General features: G+C 38.3%; 1 protein-coding gene across 1 annotated transcript in view; it reads right to left on the bottom strand.

Annotated features, from left to right (window-relative positions):
- The window catches only part of DGKI (diacylglycerol kinase iota), a 538,644-nt gene that overhangs the window by 16,253 nt on the left and 504,941 nt on the right, over window positions 1-17,450 (bottom strand). Inside the window, 2 exon segments of the mRNA XM_037836080.1 lie at window positions 9,912-10,032; window positions 13,567-13,604. Coding sequence (XP_037692008.1) covers window positions 9,912-10,032; window positions 13,567-13,604 — 159 coding nt within the window.

Genomic DNA, 17,450 nt, shown 5'->3' with positions numbered 1-17,450 from the left:
AAGAAGACATTGCAAGACTAAATAAAAAAATGGATGATCTTATGGAAATTAAAGAAACTGTTGACCAAATTAAAAAGATTCTGAACACTCATAGTACAAGACTAGAGGAAGTTGAACAACGAATCAGTGACCTGGAAGATGACAGAATGGAAAATGAAAGCATAAAAGAAAGAATGGGGAAAAAAATTGAAAAAATCGAAATGGACCTCAGGGATATGATAGATAATATGAAACGTCCAAATACAAGACTCATTGGTGTCCCAGAAGGGGAAGAAAAGGGTAAAGATCTAGGAAGAATATTCAAAGAAATTGTTGGGGAAAACTTCCCAAATCTTCTAAACAACATAAATACACAAATCATAAATGCTCAGCGAACTCCAAATAGAATAAATCCAAATAAACCCACTCCGAGACATATACTGATCACACTGTCAAACACAGAAGAGAAGGAGCAAGTTCTGAAAGCAGCAAGAGAAAAGCAATTCACCACATACAAAGGAAACAGCATAAGACTAAGTAGTGACTACTCAGCAGCCACCATGGAGGCAAGAAGGCAGTGGCACGATATATTTAAAATTCTGAGTGAGAAAAATTTCCAGCCAAGAATACTTTATCCCGCAAAGCTCTCCTTCAAATTTGAGGGAGAGCTTAAATTTTTCACAGACAAACAAATGCTGAGAGAATTTGCTAACAAGAGACCTGCCCTACTGGAGATACTAAAGGGAGCCCTACAGACAGAGAAACAAAGACAGGACAGAGAAACTTGGAGAAAGGTTCAGTACTAAAGAGATTCGGTATGGGTACAATAAAGGATATTAATAGACAGAGGGGAAAAATATGACAAACATAAACCAAAGGATAAGATGGCTGATTCAAGAAATGCCTTCACGGTTATAACGTTGAATGTAAATGGATTAAACTCCCCAATTAAAAGATATAGATTCGCAGAATGGATCAAAAAAAATGAACCATTACAATGTTGCATACAAGAGACTCATCTTAGACACAGGGACACAAAGAAACTGAAAGTGAAAGGATGGAAAAAATATTTCATGCAAGCTACAGCCAAAAGAAAGCAGGTGTAGCAATATTAATCTCAGATAAAATAGACTTCAAATGCAGGGATGTTTTGAGAGACAAAGAAGGCCACTACATACTAATAAAAGGGGCAATTCAGCAAGAAGAAATAACAATCGTAAATGTCTATGCACCCAACCAAGGTGCCACAAAATACATGAGAGAAACACTGGCAAAACTAAAGGAAGCAATTGATGTTTCCACAATAATTGTGGGAGACTTCAATACATCACTCTCTCCTATAGATAGATCAACCAGACAGAAGACCAATAAGGAAATTGAAAACCTAAACAATCTGATAAATGAATTAGATTTAACAGACATATACAGGACGTTACATCCCAAATCACCAGGATACACATACTTTTCTAGTGCTCACGGAACTTTCTCCAGAATAGATCATATGCTGGGACATAAAACAAGCCTCAATAAATTTAAAAAGATTGAAATTATTCAAAGCACATTCTCTGACCACAATGGAATACAATTAGAAGTCAATAACCATCAGAGACTTAGAAAATTCACAAATACCTGGAGGTTAAACAACACACTCCTAAACAATCAGTGGGTTAAAGAAGAAATAGCAAGAGAAATTGCTAAATATATAGAGACAAATGAAAATGAGAACACAACATACCAAAATCTATGCGATGCAGCAAAAGCAGTGCTGAGGGGGAAATTTATAGCACTAAACGCATATGTTAAAAAGGAAGAAAGAGCCAAAATCAAAGAACTAATGGATCAACTGAAGAAGCTAGAAAATGAACAGCAAACCAATCCTAAACCAAGTAGAAGAAAAGAAATAACAAGGATTAAAGCAGAAATAAATGACATAGAGAACAAAAAAACAATAGAGAGGATAAATATCACCAAAAGTTGGTTCTTTGAGAAGATCAACAAGATTGACAAGCCCCTAGCTAGACTGACAAAATCAAAAAGAGAGAAGACCCATATAACAAAATAATGAATGAAAAAGGTGACATAACTGCAGATCCTGAAGAAATTAAAAAAATTATAAGAGGATACTATGAACAACTGTATGGCAACAAACTGGATAATGTAGAGGAAATGGACAATTTCCTGGAAACATATGAACAACCTAGACTGACCAGAGAAGAAAGAAGACCTCAACCAACCCATCACAAGCAAAGAGATCCAATCAGTCATCAAAAATCTTCCCATAAATAAATGCCCAGGGCCAGATGGCTTCACAGGGGACTTCTACCAAACTTTCCAGAAAGATCTGACACCAATCTTACTCAAACTCTTTCAAAACATTGAAGAAAATGGAACACTACCTAACTCATTTTATGAAGCTAACATCAATCTAATACCAAAACCAGGCAAAGATGCTACAAAAAAGGAAAACTACTGGCCAATCTCCCTAATGAATATAGATGCAAAAATCCTCAACAAAATACTTGCAAATCGAATCCAAAGACACATTAAAAAAATCATACACCATAACCAAGTGGGGTTCATTCCAGGCATGCAAGGATGGTTCAACATAAGAAAATCAATCAATGTAATACAACACATTAACAAGTCAAAAGGGAAAAATCAATTGATCATCTCAATAGATGCTGAAAATGCATTTGACAAAATCCAACATCCCTTTTTGATAAAAACACTTCAAAAGGTAGGAATTGAAGGAAACTTCCTCAACATGATAAAGAGCATATATGAAAAACCCACAGCCAGCATTGTACTCAATGGTGAGAGACTGAAAGCCTTCCCTCTAAGATCAGGAACAAGACAAGGATGCCCGCTATCACCACTGTTATTCAACATTGTGCTGGAAGTGCTAGCCAGGGCAATCCGGCAAGACAAAGAAATAAAAGGCATCCAAATTGGAAAAGAAGAAGTAAAACTGTCATTGTTTGCAGATGATATGATCTTATATCTAGAAAACCCTGAGAAATCGACGATACAGCTACTAGAGCTAATAAACAAATTTAGCAAAGTAGCGGGATACAAGGTTAATGCACATAAGTCAGTAATGTTTCTATATGCTAGAAATGAACAAACTGAAGAGACACTCAAGAAAAAGATACCATTTTCAACAGCAACTAAAAAAATCAAGTACCTAGGAATAAACTTAACCAAAGATGTAAAAGACCTATACAAAGAAAACTACATAACTCTACTAAAAGAAATAGAAGGGGACCTTAAAAGATGGAAAAATATTCCATGTTCATGGATAGGAAGACTAAATGTCATTAAGATGTCAATTCTACCCAAACTCATCTACAGATTCAATGCAATCCCAATCAAAATTCCAACAACCTACTTTGCAGACTTGGAAAAGCTAGTTATCAAATTTATTTGGAAAGGGAAGATGCCTCGAATTGCTAAAGACACTCTAAAAAAGAAAAACGAAGTGGGAGGACTTACACTCCCTGACTTTGAAGCTTATTATAAAGCCACAGTTGCCAAAACAGCATGGTACTGGCACAAAGATAGACATATAGATCAATGGAATCGAATTGAGAATTCGGAGATAGACCCTCAGATCTATGGCCGACTGATCTTTGATAAGGCCCCCAAAGGCACTGAACTGAGCCATAATGGTCTTTTCAACAAATGGGGCTGGGAGAGTTGGATATCCATATCCAAAAGAATGAAAGAGGACCCCTACCTCACCCCCTACACAAAAATTAACTCAAAATGGACCAAAGATCTCAATATAAAAGAAAGTACCATAAAACTCCTAGAAGATAATGTAGGAAAACATCTTCAAGACCTTGTATTAGGCGGCCACTTTCTAGACTTTACACCCAAAGCACAAGCAACAAAAGAGAAAATAGATAAATGGGAACTCCTCAAGCTTAGAAGTTTCTGCACCTCAAAGGAATTTCTCAAAAAGGTAAAGAGGCAGCCAACTCAATGGGAAAAAATTTTTGGAAACCATGTATCTGACAAAAGACTGATATCTTGCATATACAAAGAAATCCTACAACTCAATGACAATAGTACAGACAGCCCAATTATAAAATGGGCAAAAGATATGAAAAGACAGTTCTCTGAAGAGGAAATACAAATGGCCAAGAAACACATGAAAAAATGTTCAGCTTCACTAGCTATTAGAGAGATGCAAATTAAGACCACAATGAGATACCATCTAACACCGGTTAGAATGGCTGCCATTAAACAAACAGGAAGCTACAAATGCTGGAGGGGATGTGGAGAAATTGGAACTCTTATTCACTGTTGGTGGGACTGTATAATGGTTCAGCCACTCTGGAAGTCAGTCTGGCAGTTCCTTAGAAAACTAGATATAGAGCTACCATTCGATCCAGCGATTGCACTTCTCGGTATATACCCGGAAGATCGGAAAGCAGTGACACGAACAGATATCTGCACGCAGTGTTCATAGCAGCATTATTCACAATTGCCAAGAGATGGAAACAACCCAAATGTCCTTCAACAGATGAGTGGATAAATAAAATGTGGTATATACACACGATGGAATACTACGCGGCAGTAAGAAGGAACGATCTCGTGAAACATATGACAACATGGATGAACCTTGAAGACATAATGCTTAGTGAAATAAGCCAGGCACAAAAAGAGAAATATTATATGCTACCACTAATGTGAACTTTGAAAAATGTAAAACAAATGGTTTATAATGTAGAATGTAGGGGAACTAGCAGTAGAGAGCAATTAAGGAAGGGGGAACAATAATCCAAGAAGAACAGATAAGCTATTTAATGTTCTGGGGATGCCCAGAAATGACTATGGTCTGTTAATTTCTGATGGATATAGTAGGAACAAGTTCACAGAAAGGTTGCTATATTATGTAACTTTCTTGGGGCAAAGTAGGAACATGTTGGAAGTTAAGCAGTTATCTTAGGTTAGTTGTCTTTTTCTTACTCCCTTGTTATGGTCTCTTTGAAATGTTCTTTTATTGTATGTTTGTTTTCTTTTTAACTTTTTTTTCATACAGTTGATTTAAAAAAGAAGGGAAAGTTAAAAAAAAAAAAAGAAAGAAAGAAAAACAAGGAAAAAAAAAGATGTAGTGCCCCCTTGAGGAGCCTGTGGAGAATGCAGGGGTATTCGCCTACCCCACCTCCATGGTTGCTAACATGACCACAGACATAGGGGACTGGTGGTTTGATGGGTTGAGCCCTCTACCATAAGTTTTACCCTTGGGAAGACGGTTGCTGCAAAGGAGAGGCTAGGCCTCCCTATATTTGTGCCTAAGAGTCTCCTCCTGAATGCCTCTTTGTTGCTCAGATGTGGCCCTCTCTCTCTGGCTAAGCCAACTTGAAAGGTGAAATCACTGCCCTCCCCCCTACGTGGGATCAGACACCCAGGGGAGTGAATCTCCCTGGCAACGTGGAATATGACTCCCGGGGAGGAATGTAGACCCGGCATCGTGGGACGGAGAACATCTTCTTGACCAAAAGGGGGATGTGAAAGGAAATGAAATAAGCTTCAGTGGCAGAGAGATTCCAAAAGGAGCCGAGAGGGCACTCTGGTGGGCACTCTTATGCACACTTTAGACAACCCCTTTTAGGTTCTAAAGAATTGGGGTAGCTGGTGGTGGATACCTGAAACTATCAAACTACAACCCAGAACCCATGAATCTCGAAGACAGTTGTATAAAAATGTAGCTTATGAGGGGTGACAATGGGATTGGGAAAGCCATAACGACCACACTCCACTTTGTCTAGTTTATGGATGGATGAGTAGAAAAATAGGGGAAGGAAACAAACAGACAAAGGTACCCAGTGTTCTTTTTTACTTCAATTGCTCTTTTTCACTCTAATTATTATTCTTGTTATTTTTGTGTGTGTGCTAATGAAGGTGTCAGGGATTGATTTAGGTGATGAATGTACAACTATGTAATGGTACTGTAAACAATCGAAAGTATGATTTGTTTTGTATGACTGCGTGGTATGTGAATATATCTCAATAAAATGATTAAAAAAATGCAATTGATGAAGCCTATCAGTTTGATAAACTCTAATTTCAATGAAAATTGAATTGCATATCGGTTTCCGTTACTCACTTCTAATACTAAAGTGTTAATGCAAGCATTGTCATGCAGTAAAGATGCAGTGATCTTTGGACTATAGATCATAATAAGATTTTATTTTCAAATAGAGGTGATGGACTTGTTTCACTATCCTCACCATCTTTCTCCCAGTAACCAACTGACCAGTTACCTCCTGTGAGGCAGGGAGGTTACAGGATACTTCCTGTAACCATGGCTCTCTGCCTGTGAATGAAGTTAAGATGATTACTGCCTATCTCTAGTTTTACTCATTAGCATAAATATTAAACCAAATAATTTCCTAAATCTAACCAAAACCGTAGAAAAATAAGCACCTACCCAGGCATCGCCCTCAAAACTAACGAATTCCTTTGTCTTTCAGTTTTGACAGAGAGTTGAATTGCATGACTCACTCTGCAAAAGGCACAGTGGATCAATGAAAAACTAGTTTAGAATCAGGGCATCAGACTTTGATTTAAGCCCTAAGACTCTAATGTGTCAGGTGAATTTTATGTCAGGTAAAGGATGTGTGTACTGATCTGTATTTGGGGTTAGAAACTCCATGTTTCATGAAGTTGGGTTACAGGGGCTTTTAGAAGTCCTATTATTTGTAGTAGGAGAAAGAGAGGTAATTGGGGAGGTGAAAACCCAAAGTATTAGAATATTAGCATCCCGTACCTCATCATTCATCCTCCTGGGAAGACTCAGCTAAGGATAATTGAGAAAGATGCTTAGGCTAGGATTGCCAGTTAAAACACAGGAAAGCCAGTTAAATATGAATTTCAGATAAACAACAAATATTCTTAAGGATAACTATGCTCCTAATATTGCATATAACATACTGAAAATTTTATTTATTCTGCATTTGAAATTCAAATTTAACTAGACATCTTGTATTTTTATTTGCTAAATCTTACAACCCTAGTTTAGGACCCAGAACCAAAGGAAAATATGAAAGCTGAGTTCCAGGGAATCACAGGTGAGTCAATAGTTCAGAACATTAAGAGGGAAGGGCCAACATTAAACTGATGAGAATAGAGAGTAAGAGGGTGGTAGATTAAATAAGGCCACAAGTTGTTACAGATCCCTTCATCAATAAGTGAAACCTGTTTGCCCATCTCTTGAGTCTGGGCTGGCCCTGTGACTAACTGTAACCTACAGAATTGCAGCAAAGATGATGTGTAACTTCCCAAACTTTGGCTCAGGAGATCCTGTAGCTTCCACTCTCACCCTTCCAGGACCCAGGAACCAGCATGCTGTGGAGAGCCAGGAATGAAAGGCCAGAGGTGGGTGGCGTTCAGGCATCCCAGCCATCCCAGCTGAGAGGCTCCAACATGTAAGCAAGTCCACCTTAAATACCGTTTTGGTCAAAGCAGCAACTTGAATGAGTCCAAGTGAGACTGAATAGATAACTGTTTCACAGAGGAACCTAATACTATAGGGGGAGGGGGATAGCGGGTGCTGTTTCTTCAAGAGGTGGGTGGAGAGAGCCTGACATGTGAGCAAGCATTCACTCTCATTGGGGGAAAGGTAAACTAGAAAGAAAGGATTAGGAATGATCAAGAAGGCAGCATTTCAAACTTTAAGCCTGAGTTAAAGAGAAATAAGGAGAAAGTACATACCTACAGCTTACCTGAGTTTTGTGAGAGTAGATATTCTGAGACACTAGAGGAAAATAACTATAAAAACATTGTAATTTTATTCAAGGCCTATGGTGCTGAGTTCCAATATTTGGTTTTACCTCTTACCAGCATGTTAAGAATTCACTATACGACAGAGAAAAACCTATGACATAGTTGATGTAGGAAGCAAACAGAAATCATCTAACCATTGCCTTTGCAAGTTTGCCCACAGCAAGACTTTTAACTAGGGGAGCAGTGTGGTCAGAGGAGTAGCAGATGGAATGATCCATGAGCAGACAGCACCGGAAATAAGTCTTGCCCACCTAGGTTTTCTAGTGTGGACAGATATGGGAAATTCTCTAATGACCATGACCATACTTTTAACAAACTTTCCTTTTCCTAAACCACGCATTCCACCATAATTCAGGCCAAGGGTTCAAGCAAACTTTCCACAGTGGGAAGGGATTAAAGATGAAACAGGATCAATCTAATACGACTTGCTGTCTAATACCTACCTTACAAGGTCCTTGTGAAGATTACATGAGTGACGTGTTTAACGTTAAGGTAGAGCACATAATATGTGATTGATAAATGGTAGCTGCAGTAGGTTGAATTATGTGCACCAACAAAGACATGTTCTTAATCTTAATCCACCTTCCTGTGGGGTAAACCTATTTTTAAAAGGAACTTTTGAAGAGTTATTTTTAGCTAAGGTGTGGCCCAAGTGAATCTGAGATTTCCTTATAAGCAGAAGAAATTTGGAGTCAGAGAGTGAGAGAAGCCTACACAGGAAGAAGCTGGAAATCATGCAGAAACTGGAGGAGCAGACAAAGGACAGAAAGATCACCATCTGATGGGAGGCAGAGATGCAAGCCAAGGAACCCAAGGGACTGCAGCAAGCCAGGACCAGAATGCTGTAGACTTTGAGGGAAAGCATCGCCTTGCCAATGCCTTGATTTTGGACATCCAGCCTCTGAAACCATGTGACAATAAACGCTTGTTATTTTAGCAAGACCACTGTGTGGTATTTGTCACAGCAGCCTGAAAAATTAAGACAGTAGCTATGTTATCTATTTGTGGCTTGATGGTAGGACTTACTACATCTATATACAATGGTTTTAAATTTAATTGTGCACATGATCATATTTTTCCTTCAGCCTACAACTAAAGTGTAGTCTTGAAAAACAGTGACTGATTTTTCTCCTGTGTGTTGGTTTATAACGGGTGGTTCCTGCTAGGCACTATGCAACTATTTGTAGAATGAATAACTGAATGAATGAATAGAATAAGACATGCTTTTGTAGACCTGAATAAAAAGAGCAAAATGGAATTTAAGTTCTACTAATGTGCTTACTGTTTACAGCATGAATTTTGGTACAAACAGGGTATCATAGGCTTATTGCTGGGGTTCAGAGAAAGTCTCCCAGTGTTTCCATGAGCTTATGTCCTACAGAGTGAGAGAATCTCCCATTCCTTCTCCCTTAAAAACAGCCAAGCCAGGAAGAGTTTTTACCTTTTATTTTGGTTCTTTATTCTTGGAAACACTATACACATGGGAAGCTGAAATTAATGGTCACATGTGTTTATGCTTTTAAAGAACTATAAGACGAAGATACTAAAATGCACGCTACTCCAAGCAAAAGATCTAACAACAAATTAGAAAACCAGTTAGTAGGCTGCCTAGGAGGTAAGCATGGCATGCTACAGAGGACACAATAAAATCAGGACGTTTCATAGAGAATTAAGTGTGATTTAGTTTGAAAAGATGAATACAATTCCAATAGCAAAAAAAAATGAGAAAGTAGAAAGATGGCAAAAATATACTCATAAATTCTCAGAATGATCAGCTATGAATATAGATTAAGTACCTGATACCAACCAGTTAACTTCCCCAAACAAAAAGCTTTAGAAAAAATAAAGCACATTATGCCATGCTGCATTTTGTTTTTGTCTTTTATTTTTTTTTTTTTAGTCCCAACATCCCCTGCAAAGACCTCGATACGTAAATTATTTCTATTAACTCTTGGCTAAGATGGCCGATACATGTTAGTGGTCTGCAATCCCTGCTGTCTCAAATAAGCAGGGGAATCAGCTAAAAGTTGGAGAGTATTACTGCCATTCCCAAGCTAGCCTGGATAAATGTCAACTTACAAAATTCAATCTTTTTTCATGGAGAAGTACTCATTGGTAAGTTCACTGTGCTTACTCACCGTGGTCGAGAATATATTTCACAATCTCCCCGTTGCCGGTTTTAGCTGCGTGGTGAAGGAGTGAACAGTGGTCTGGTCCCTGAATTAGCAGACTACCTCCATTTTTATAGCTTTCTATTAGCTGAAAAAGAGACATATGAAAAGAGGCTCAGGCAAAGTCCAGAACAAAGATAACAGCTAACCAGTAATAAAATAAGAGTAATGTAGCAAACCACAGATGTTTCCAGCCACAAGAGGACCCAGAGGAAAGTCAAAGAGATGAAGTAACATTTCTGGATTGTGTTATCACTTAAATAGATGGCCAGTGTCTCAGATAATTCCAGACAGGCTATACCGGTATTGAAAAGCCAAAAACATACTGAATTACTTATTTCTTTTCTTTTTCATCTTCTTCCTATTCTGCCCTCCATGCCCCACCCCCTTCCATTTTGGGGCATTGGTCTCTGTCCCAAAGGAGTGAGGGATGGAGAAGAGAACAAAAGCTTCCCTATGTTAACTCAGCATCCTCTTGAATGAAAGAATAATTATGGCTATATGCAGAAACAGCTTGGTGTCTTAGAAGCTAAGTTCCCTTCTTGTGTGCTTTAGTTTTTTCTTCAATCTCTAATGAACCTAACTACCAAATATAAAAGCTGCTGTCAATTTCCCTGTGTAAATAATCAGTGTACATGCGCACACAAGCATACACACACATATGTATACACCATACCTACACACACACACACACACACTTACGGCTCCCTTGTTCAACCAGATGGACAGCCCAGCCTGCAAGCCTTCCATTAATCAACCCACAAAACCCTAACAAGGCTAGAGATGATCTGCAGGATGAGAACCAAAACGATTCAGAGAATGAATGTAGTAGTTTCTCCATGAGAAAAGACTGGAAAGTAACTAGAGTTTTGCAGCCTGAGGAAAAAAAGGTGGTTAAGTGAGGATAACAGTCTAAGTTCATGAAATATTGAATACATAGGAAGTATAAATGAGTCCCTCTTCTCCACACTGCAGTATATCAGAATGAGAGGAGACTTTCCGAAGCTTCTAAAAGATAGTTTTAGGACAAGTAAGAATCCAGTAACACAGTAGGTAATAAGCAAAAGGGTATTACTCCCAAGAAGCTGGATGGTACAACATTATAAACAATCAGATGTATCACAAGATCAAAGAGAGTAAACCATAGTTCATGCCTTTACTCAAATACAACCACTGAGCTTCCATGTGCCAAATACCAGGGAAACAGGGTCAGTCTCTGACCTCAAAAACCTCACAGTCTCTGGGGAAGACAGATGGGCAAATAATTTCACAGTAATGGAGGGGCCATGATAAGGTTATTATACGGTACTGGGAAAATATAAAGCAGGGGCTAGAAAAGAACCCATGGAAAACTCCTGGGAAATAGATTAAAAAGAGTAGTTGAATGGCAATAAGGAATATTTGGTGGCTTTTGTCCCCAACCTGGGGTACAAAAGGACAGGAAGAAAACAGGAAGTTTTCCACAGAAATTTAAAAGAGAATCCTGTGCTCTTCACCTGCAATGTCTCAAGATGAGACTTTTTCTTTGTGGGCAGATCCACAATTGACTCAGCTTCAACAGAGCAGTAAAGACTCAATCTATCAGCAGCCTTGATCCTGCCTTTCTGGGGTATTTTTAGACACTGCAAGCATTAAATCATTGATGACCACCTTATGATACAGGAGCTACTCCTAACACCCACACACTGGGGTGACCCCTGGTCTCTCCTGTGTTCTTTGCCAATGGGATTTCCCTCTCTTTCTTTCTCTCTCTCTCACAAACACACTCACAATCAGTTTAGTATTTAGTATTTATTGTGCTTTCTATACAGAAGAGAGAAATGAAAGAAGACGGAAAGAGAAAGAGGAAAGGAAAGGAAGAAAAAAGGCAGGAAAGAGAAAAGAGGGAACCAGAAGAAAACTAAGTCTTTATATTTCATCTCTCAGTAAATAAGATGTTGTTAGCCATTTCTTAGCCATTTAGGAAACAATTAAATTACAGAATACAACTTACTAGACAGTGATTCCCCATATTTCAAATAATTCTCTCTTAAGCACAAAGAAAGTATGATGATACTTCCAGGGCCTGGAAAATCTACATTCTAAACTAAAAGCATATACAAAATAAAACGAAAAGAGGTTTCAAATGTACAATGTTTTGCAAAATTTCCTGACTTACAACTCTTCAAGGGCAAGGATCAGGTCTTACTCATGTCATTATTTGCCAGGGGACCTAATGCAAGGTTTTGAATATAGTATAGATTAGCATAGGTTTAATCCACTGCTGGGAAATGACAATGCTATACTGCCGATAGAGCACCTTTCTCTTCTGAGTAACAATTTCTAGAAATGCAATGATCTAGACAGTGGCACAGGCACTATTTTGAGGATTATGTACCTACGGATGCTTATGCAAATGTTTGCAATCCTCTAAACTTTGGTTTTCTACAAATAGACTTTTAAGAACAGCACAGGGGTTCCTCAACATACACGACAGATATGCTTCAAAAATGGTGTGTACAGGGCAGTGCTTCCCAGCTTCCTTTTAAGACTCTTGGTTTCTCGACCTGCAATGGCACCATATTAGGCTGATGAGTAAGGCATAGCCTCTGCTCTTAGGCAGTTGTGAATATTGTAGACTTGGTCAACGCCAGTGTGGGTTATTCAGAGACATATGGGAAGTTACCAATCCCAATGTCTGAAAAGGATATGGGACCAAATATAACTTCTAGAATACTCATAGACTGTATTATATCATAGAGCAAATATTTGTATCTCTACCATATGTAGCTTTTAAACACAGGTTAACACTGTAATAATATTAACTAAATGGCTAAAATTTTAGAGCCCCTTCTATGTAATAGGCATAGTCTAAAGAGCTTTACATGTATTATTTCTTTCAATCGTCATGACAAACCAAAGAGAGAGGTAATATGATTATCCCATTTTACAGATGAAGAAACTGAGGCACAGAGTGAATTAAATGATTGCACAAAGTCACACAGATAGTGAATGGCAGAGCCAAGACTTGAACCCAGGCAGTCTGATTTCAGAATTCACATTCAGTCTGAAGGCAGCAGTGACCAACTCCTCACCTCTGAACTAAATTAATGAGAACATAGAAGCAGAGGTTAAAATATTCAAGCTGGATCAGAGAGAGTATCTTCTTTTGATTAATTGTGATCCCTAATGTACAAAACCCTAATAAGTTTGGCCTGGAGAATGCATTTCTGGGGTGCTGTCCAGGTAATTCTTATAGATGCATTCATTTCAAGACCTGTCTCAAAAGAAATCTTTAAATCTTTAATATGTCAGCCTCTAGGGAGCAGGGATTCTGGACACAGAGTGCTGCCTCCTGGGGGCATGAAGTCTATTTTAGCCAATCAAGGCAAATATCATGATGCCCTCCGCACAAACCCTTTGCTGTTAAGAACTTATTTGCAGATACTGTGAAGATTCCCATCACTTTCTCTGCTCAGTCCTGGGGCTCAGTTCTCAAAAGAACATCCTTCCTCTTTCTACTCAGTCAGCACAGGCAGGGGATGACCAAGGACATATGGGATCATGAAAGATTTGGTGAGTAATGATGTTGACTTAAGGTTCTTAAGTAATCACCAAAAGCTTCGGAAGGAAGATATCTTACCTTCATAAGATCACCAGCTATTACTGCCTGCAAAATTGCTGTGAAAGACAAAAGAGAGATGCCCCATTAGTAGAAGACCCCTCTCGTTAAAATATTACAAAGGGCTGGATCCATATTTTAGAGAAATAATCTACATTTGGGGCAGGAACCAGGGAAGGAGAAGCATGCCATTGAATCTTGGAAAAACAGACTAAAGTTCTCTCTTCAACACCTCCCTATCCATCCAATATATAATTCTAGAGTCTACATGCAGCCCTCCCACTCCCACCCTGGCTCTGGTACAGCAAAGAGAACGTAAAATTTGGAGTCACACAGATTAGGTTCAAGTCTTAGCTGTGGGTGAATTGTTGAACTGATCTGAGCCTCAGTTTCCTTACTTGTAAAATGGCAAGTAACTCTTGTAGGGTTGTTGAAAGGATTAATTAAATCATATACATATTCCTAACCCATCTACTGAGGCAGAGTATGTGTCTAATCATGATTATTCCCTTCTTCATGGTTCCTTCTACTTTGCTTTCTTGGGGCCCAAGAAATAATAGTATATTTATGCATTTTGAATGGTATATAAATACCCACTGCCATGGAAATGAAGAGGATGAGAGACAGCTAAAAGGAAACAAATATATCTTAACTGTATTGTGTAAAAACTAGTCATGTGTTTGGCACCTAATTCATTGGTGACTCTTACGGAAAGAATGCTAAAGGTCTTGAGTAACCTAAATTAATTGGAAGAATATGTAACCTTGGAGGAAAAAAATAGATGAAACTAATATGTGCATATCATGTGGGGTGTAGGAGAAGAATGAGAAAATACTACAAATAAAAGAGAAAAAGAATATATGAGTTTCTAAAACAATTATGGTTCCTAAAGGGAACTATTTACATCAGGTTCAAATAGTCCTTTTAGAAATATAAATACTTACCTTCTAAAGCTACTTAAAAAATAGATCAATTTTAAGGCTTTAAAAAATCACAAAAATTTAGAAGAAAAATTATTAAAATTTATTTTAAAAAGCATCATTTTATTCTTCTTGTTTTATTAGTCTCTCATATAGAGTTAACCTGCCCTGCCCATCACTGAGCAAAGCCCTCAGAGATTTTATATCAAGTATTTACGAGTCCTGAGTAGCCAGATACAAAGGACCACAGGCACTAAGCACCATCCCTTTGACCAAAGCGGAAGCCTTGAAAACTTCTGGAGGAGATGATGCGTACCTGAGCATGAGAGGAAGAAAGATGCAGGAAGAAGAAACAATGGATGGCAATGGAGAATAAGGAAGGGAAAGAGGAATGCTTCATGTCCATAATGATCGTAAGCCATGCATTCTTTTCACCTCCCTATGGCTCTTAGTATAAAGCCTTTCACACTACAGATGCAAAAGAACTCATTGTTGAACTGATGTAAGAGAAGCAAAGAATAAAGAATGAGAGGGAAAAAGATAAAAATAGCAGAAAGGAAACTGACAAAACACTATGGGTCAAAAGAATCTAAGAAAGCATCATGTCTCACCCTTCATTTTAGAGATGGGGACACTGGGATTCAGAGTAAAAGGACTTTCTTGGGACACAGAGACAGTTAGTGGCCCAATTGCACCATAACTATGTGCATAGTTGTACTAGGCTCTGTGAGACATATATAAGATGGAAGATAATATTGTTATCAGGTTTGTGCAATTGTAAAAAAAAAAGGCACTGGATTGGCGTCTTTCTCTAATCTCTGTAATTTCTAATCTTTCAAATTTATTGGATTTGAGCCACTCAGTATTTTTTATACAATTTTCTCATTTTAAAAATAAGCTTAACAGTGCCCTGTCCGTTTCTCTGTAGTGAGAACAAAGTCATAAAGTGCTTTATAAGTAGATGCGCTACATAAACAGAAGGGGTAATTTTCAGTATTTATGCAACTATATGCAAGTACATGAAAAAGTTATTGGACATTTCAGAAGGAGCCTACCAATAAGGGTGAAATTGGCCCATGAATTTGAGCACACATATCTTGGTTAATATATAGCATGCATCAGATGAGAAACACAGATAAGGGGACCAATAGGCTGATGTTTAATCCCAAGATATAAACCCTACAACAGAGAACAGGGGCGGGGTGGAGGCAGATTCAGAAGCAGCAGAAACAATCACAAGTCTGGGAGAACAAACTAGTTTGGACTTTTATACTAGAGATGTTCTCTTGCCTGAAGTTGAATATCCATATTAGGAAAGAAATAAGGTTAGGGAAATTGCATGAAGGGGCAGTTAGTGCAAAGCACTGAAACCTGATACGGAAGTTTAAAACAGCAGTATAGATTGTTAGTCAAGGCCATAATTGAAAAATTTCTCAGAAATAAAAGTTATAAAGAAAGGACGTATGTGAAGAAGAGAGAAAAGGAAAAAAGGAATCCATAATTTAAAGCATCTGAGTAATAAAATTTGTTGCATGCAAGCAATAAATCAAGATGAGGAACGAATCCCCAAGGACAAAGTCTAAGAAGCATAAATGATAAACAAAGAAGTAAACAAACCAAGAAACAAAAATAGGAGAGGCTACATTAAACGTTATTGGCCAGCCTTAGAGTTCAAAAGAAGCTTCTTGGAGGAGGTGTAGCTTAAGCTGCCACTTAAATGCTAAGCAGAATCAATTAGCAAAGAAGGTTTGAAAGACAGAACGACACAAACAAAGGCCTGAAAGCTAAAGCTCATGGTGTCTGTGGGATTCTGCTGGAAGTGCCATATCATGATGCCTAAGCTGGAGAGTAGTCTCAAGAAATGTGCTGCAGAGTTCCACAGGGACCACGCTAGTGAGGGCTGCTTATGCCAAGCCAGGGGACTCAGATTTTATCCTGCAGGCAATGAGAAGTCACTGAAACATTAAAAGCAAACCAGGGGAGCATATAAATAACTTTTAAGTGTCCAGTTTGATTCTGCTTTTCCTCTCTTGGAAACAGAGTTAGGACCTGCTCTTGGCTCCCTTTCCCCCTAAAAATGAGTATCTCCAGACCATCCATATTAAAGCCTCTTTCAACTTCTACCCCACACTCACTCACTAGCATTGCTTTTTATGCTTGTTGGTTTCAATGCCTTCCCAGTTTAAAATCCTCATGAACATGTAGAGGATCATATGACAGAATCATAACCATGAATAATTTCCAATTGTACTGGATATGGAAAGCATGAATAATTATTCTTAAATCAAGCAAAACACCCAAGGGTAGCTATTATGCAAACATTATTAGGCACAAAGCTCTTCTTTCTTCTGATTAATGTCCTTCTCTATGAGAGCTGTTGTTTAAGATTTCTGCTGCATAAAGACAGCCTGAATCCACTAGCATTCAACTCCCTATAACCTTCTGAAAGGGCAAGCATTAAAACAAATAATGACTTGTTATGATTCCTGTATTATTTATTATTTCTTGAGTTCTGAGTTTGCCTTTTTGCTTTTTCTGAAAAACTTTCATACTGAAGAAACAATGTTTCCAAATTCAAAAAAACAAGGACAGTCAAACTGTTAAAGGGAAATAAAGGTAATTGACTACAGGAAATGAGAAGTTTGTCATTTTCAGAGATTAGTGGTTGAATCATTAGTTCATATGAAATGGCTTATTTTTCTGTCAGTGCTATGTTGTTGAATAAATCACTGTCCAGTAAAAAATTCCAAGACAAAACTTGGAACTGAAAATTCAGGACAACCAGAAAGGAATCGCTGTTTTCCTTCTCATGGTCTCTCTTTGTTAGGCCTGGATTGCCAAGACCCTGGATGTGCTTAGCCATCCATGCATGGAAGGAAAAGATGACTCCTATCACTTGGAATCAGGATAGGGAAAGAACAGCTCCATGGGACTGTTGGCCCACCTGCTCTTGCCATGGCAGGCCCTGTTCTAGGTGGTGGGGAT

The sequence above is a fragment of the Choloepus didactylus genome, chromosome 5 (assembly GCF_015220235.1).
Source record: "Choloepus didactylus isolate mChoDid1 chromosome 5, mChoDid1.pri, whole genome shotgun sequence".
Taxonomy (NCBI): Eukaryota; Metazoa; Chordata; class Mammalia; order Pilosa; family Megalonychidae; genus Choloepus; species Choloepus didactylus.
Note: the sequence above shows the minus strand (reverse complement) of the source record. Positions and strands in the feature narration are given on the sequence as shown.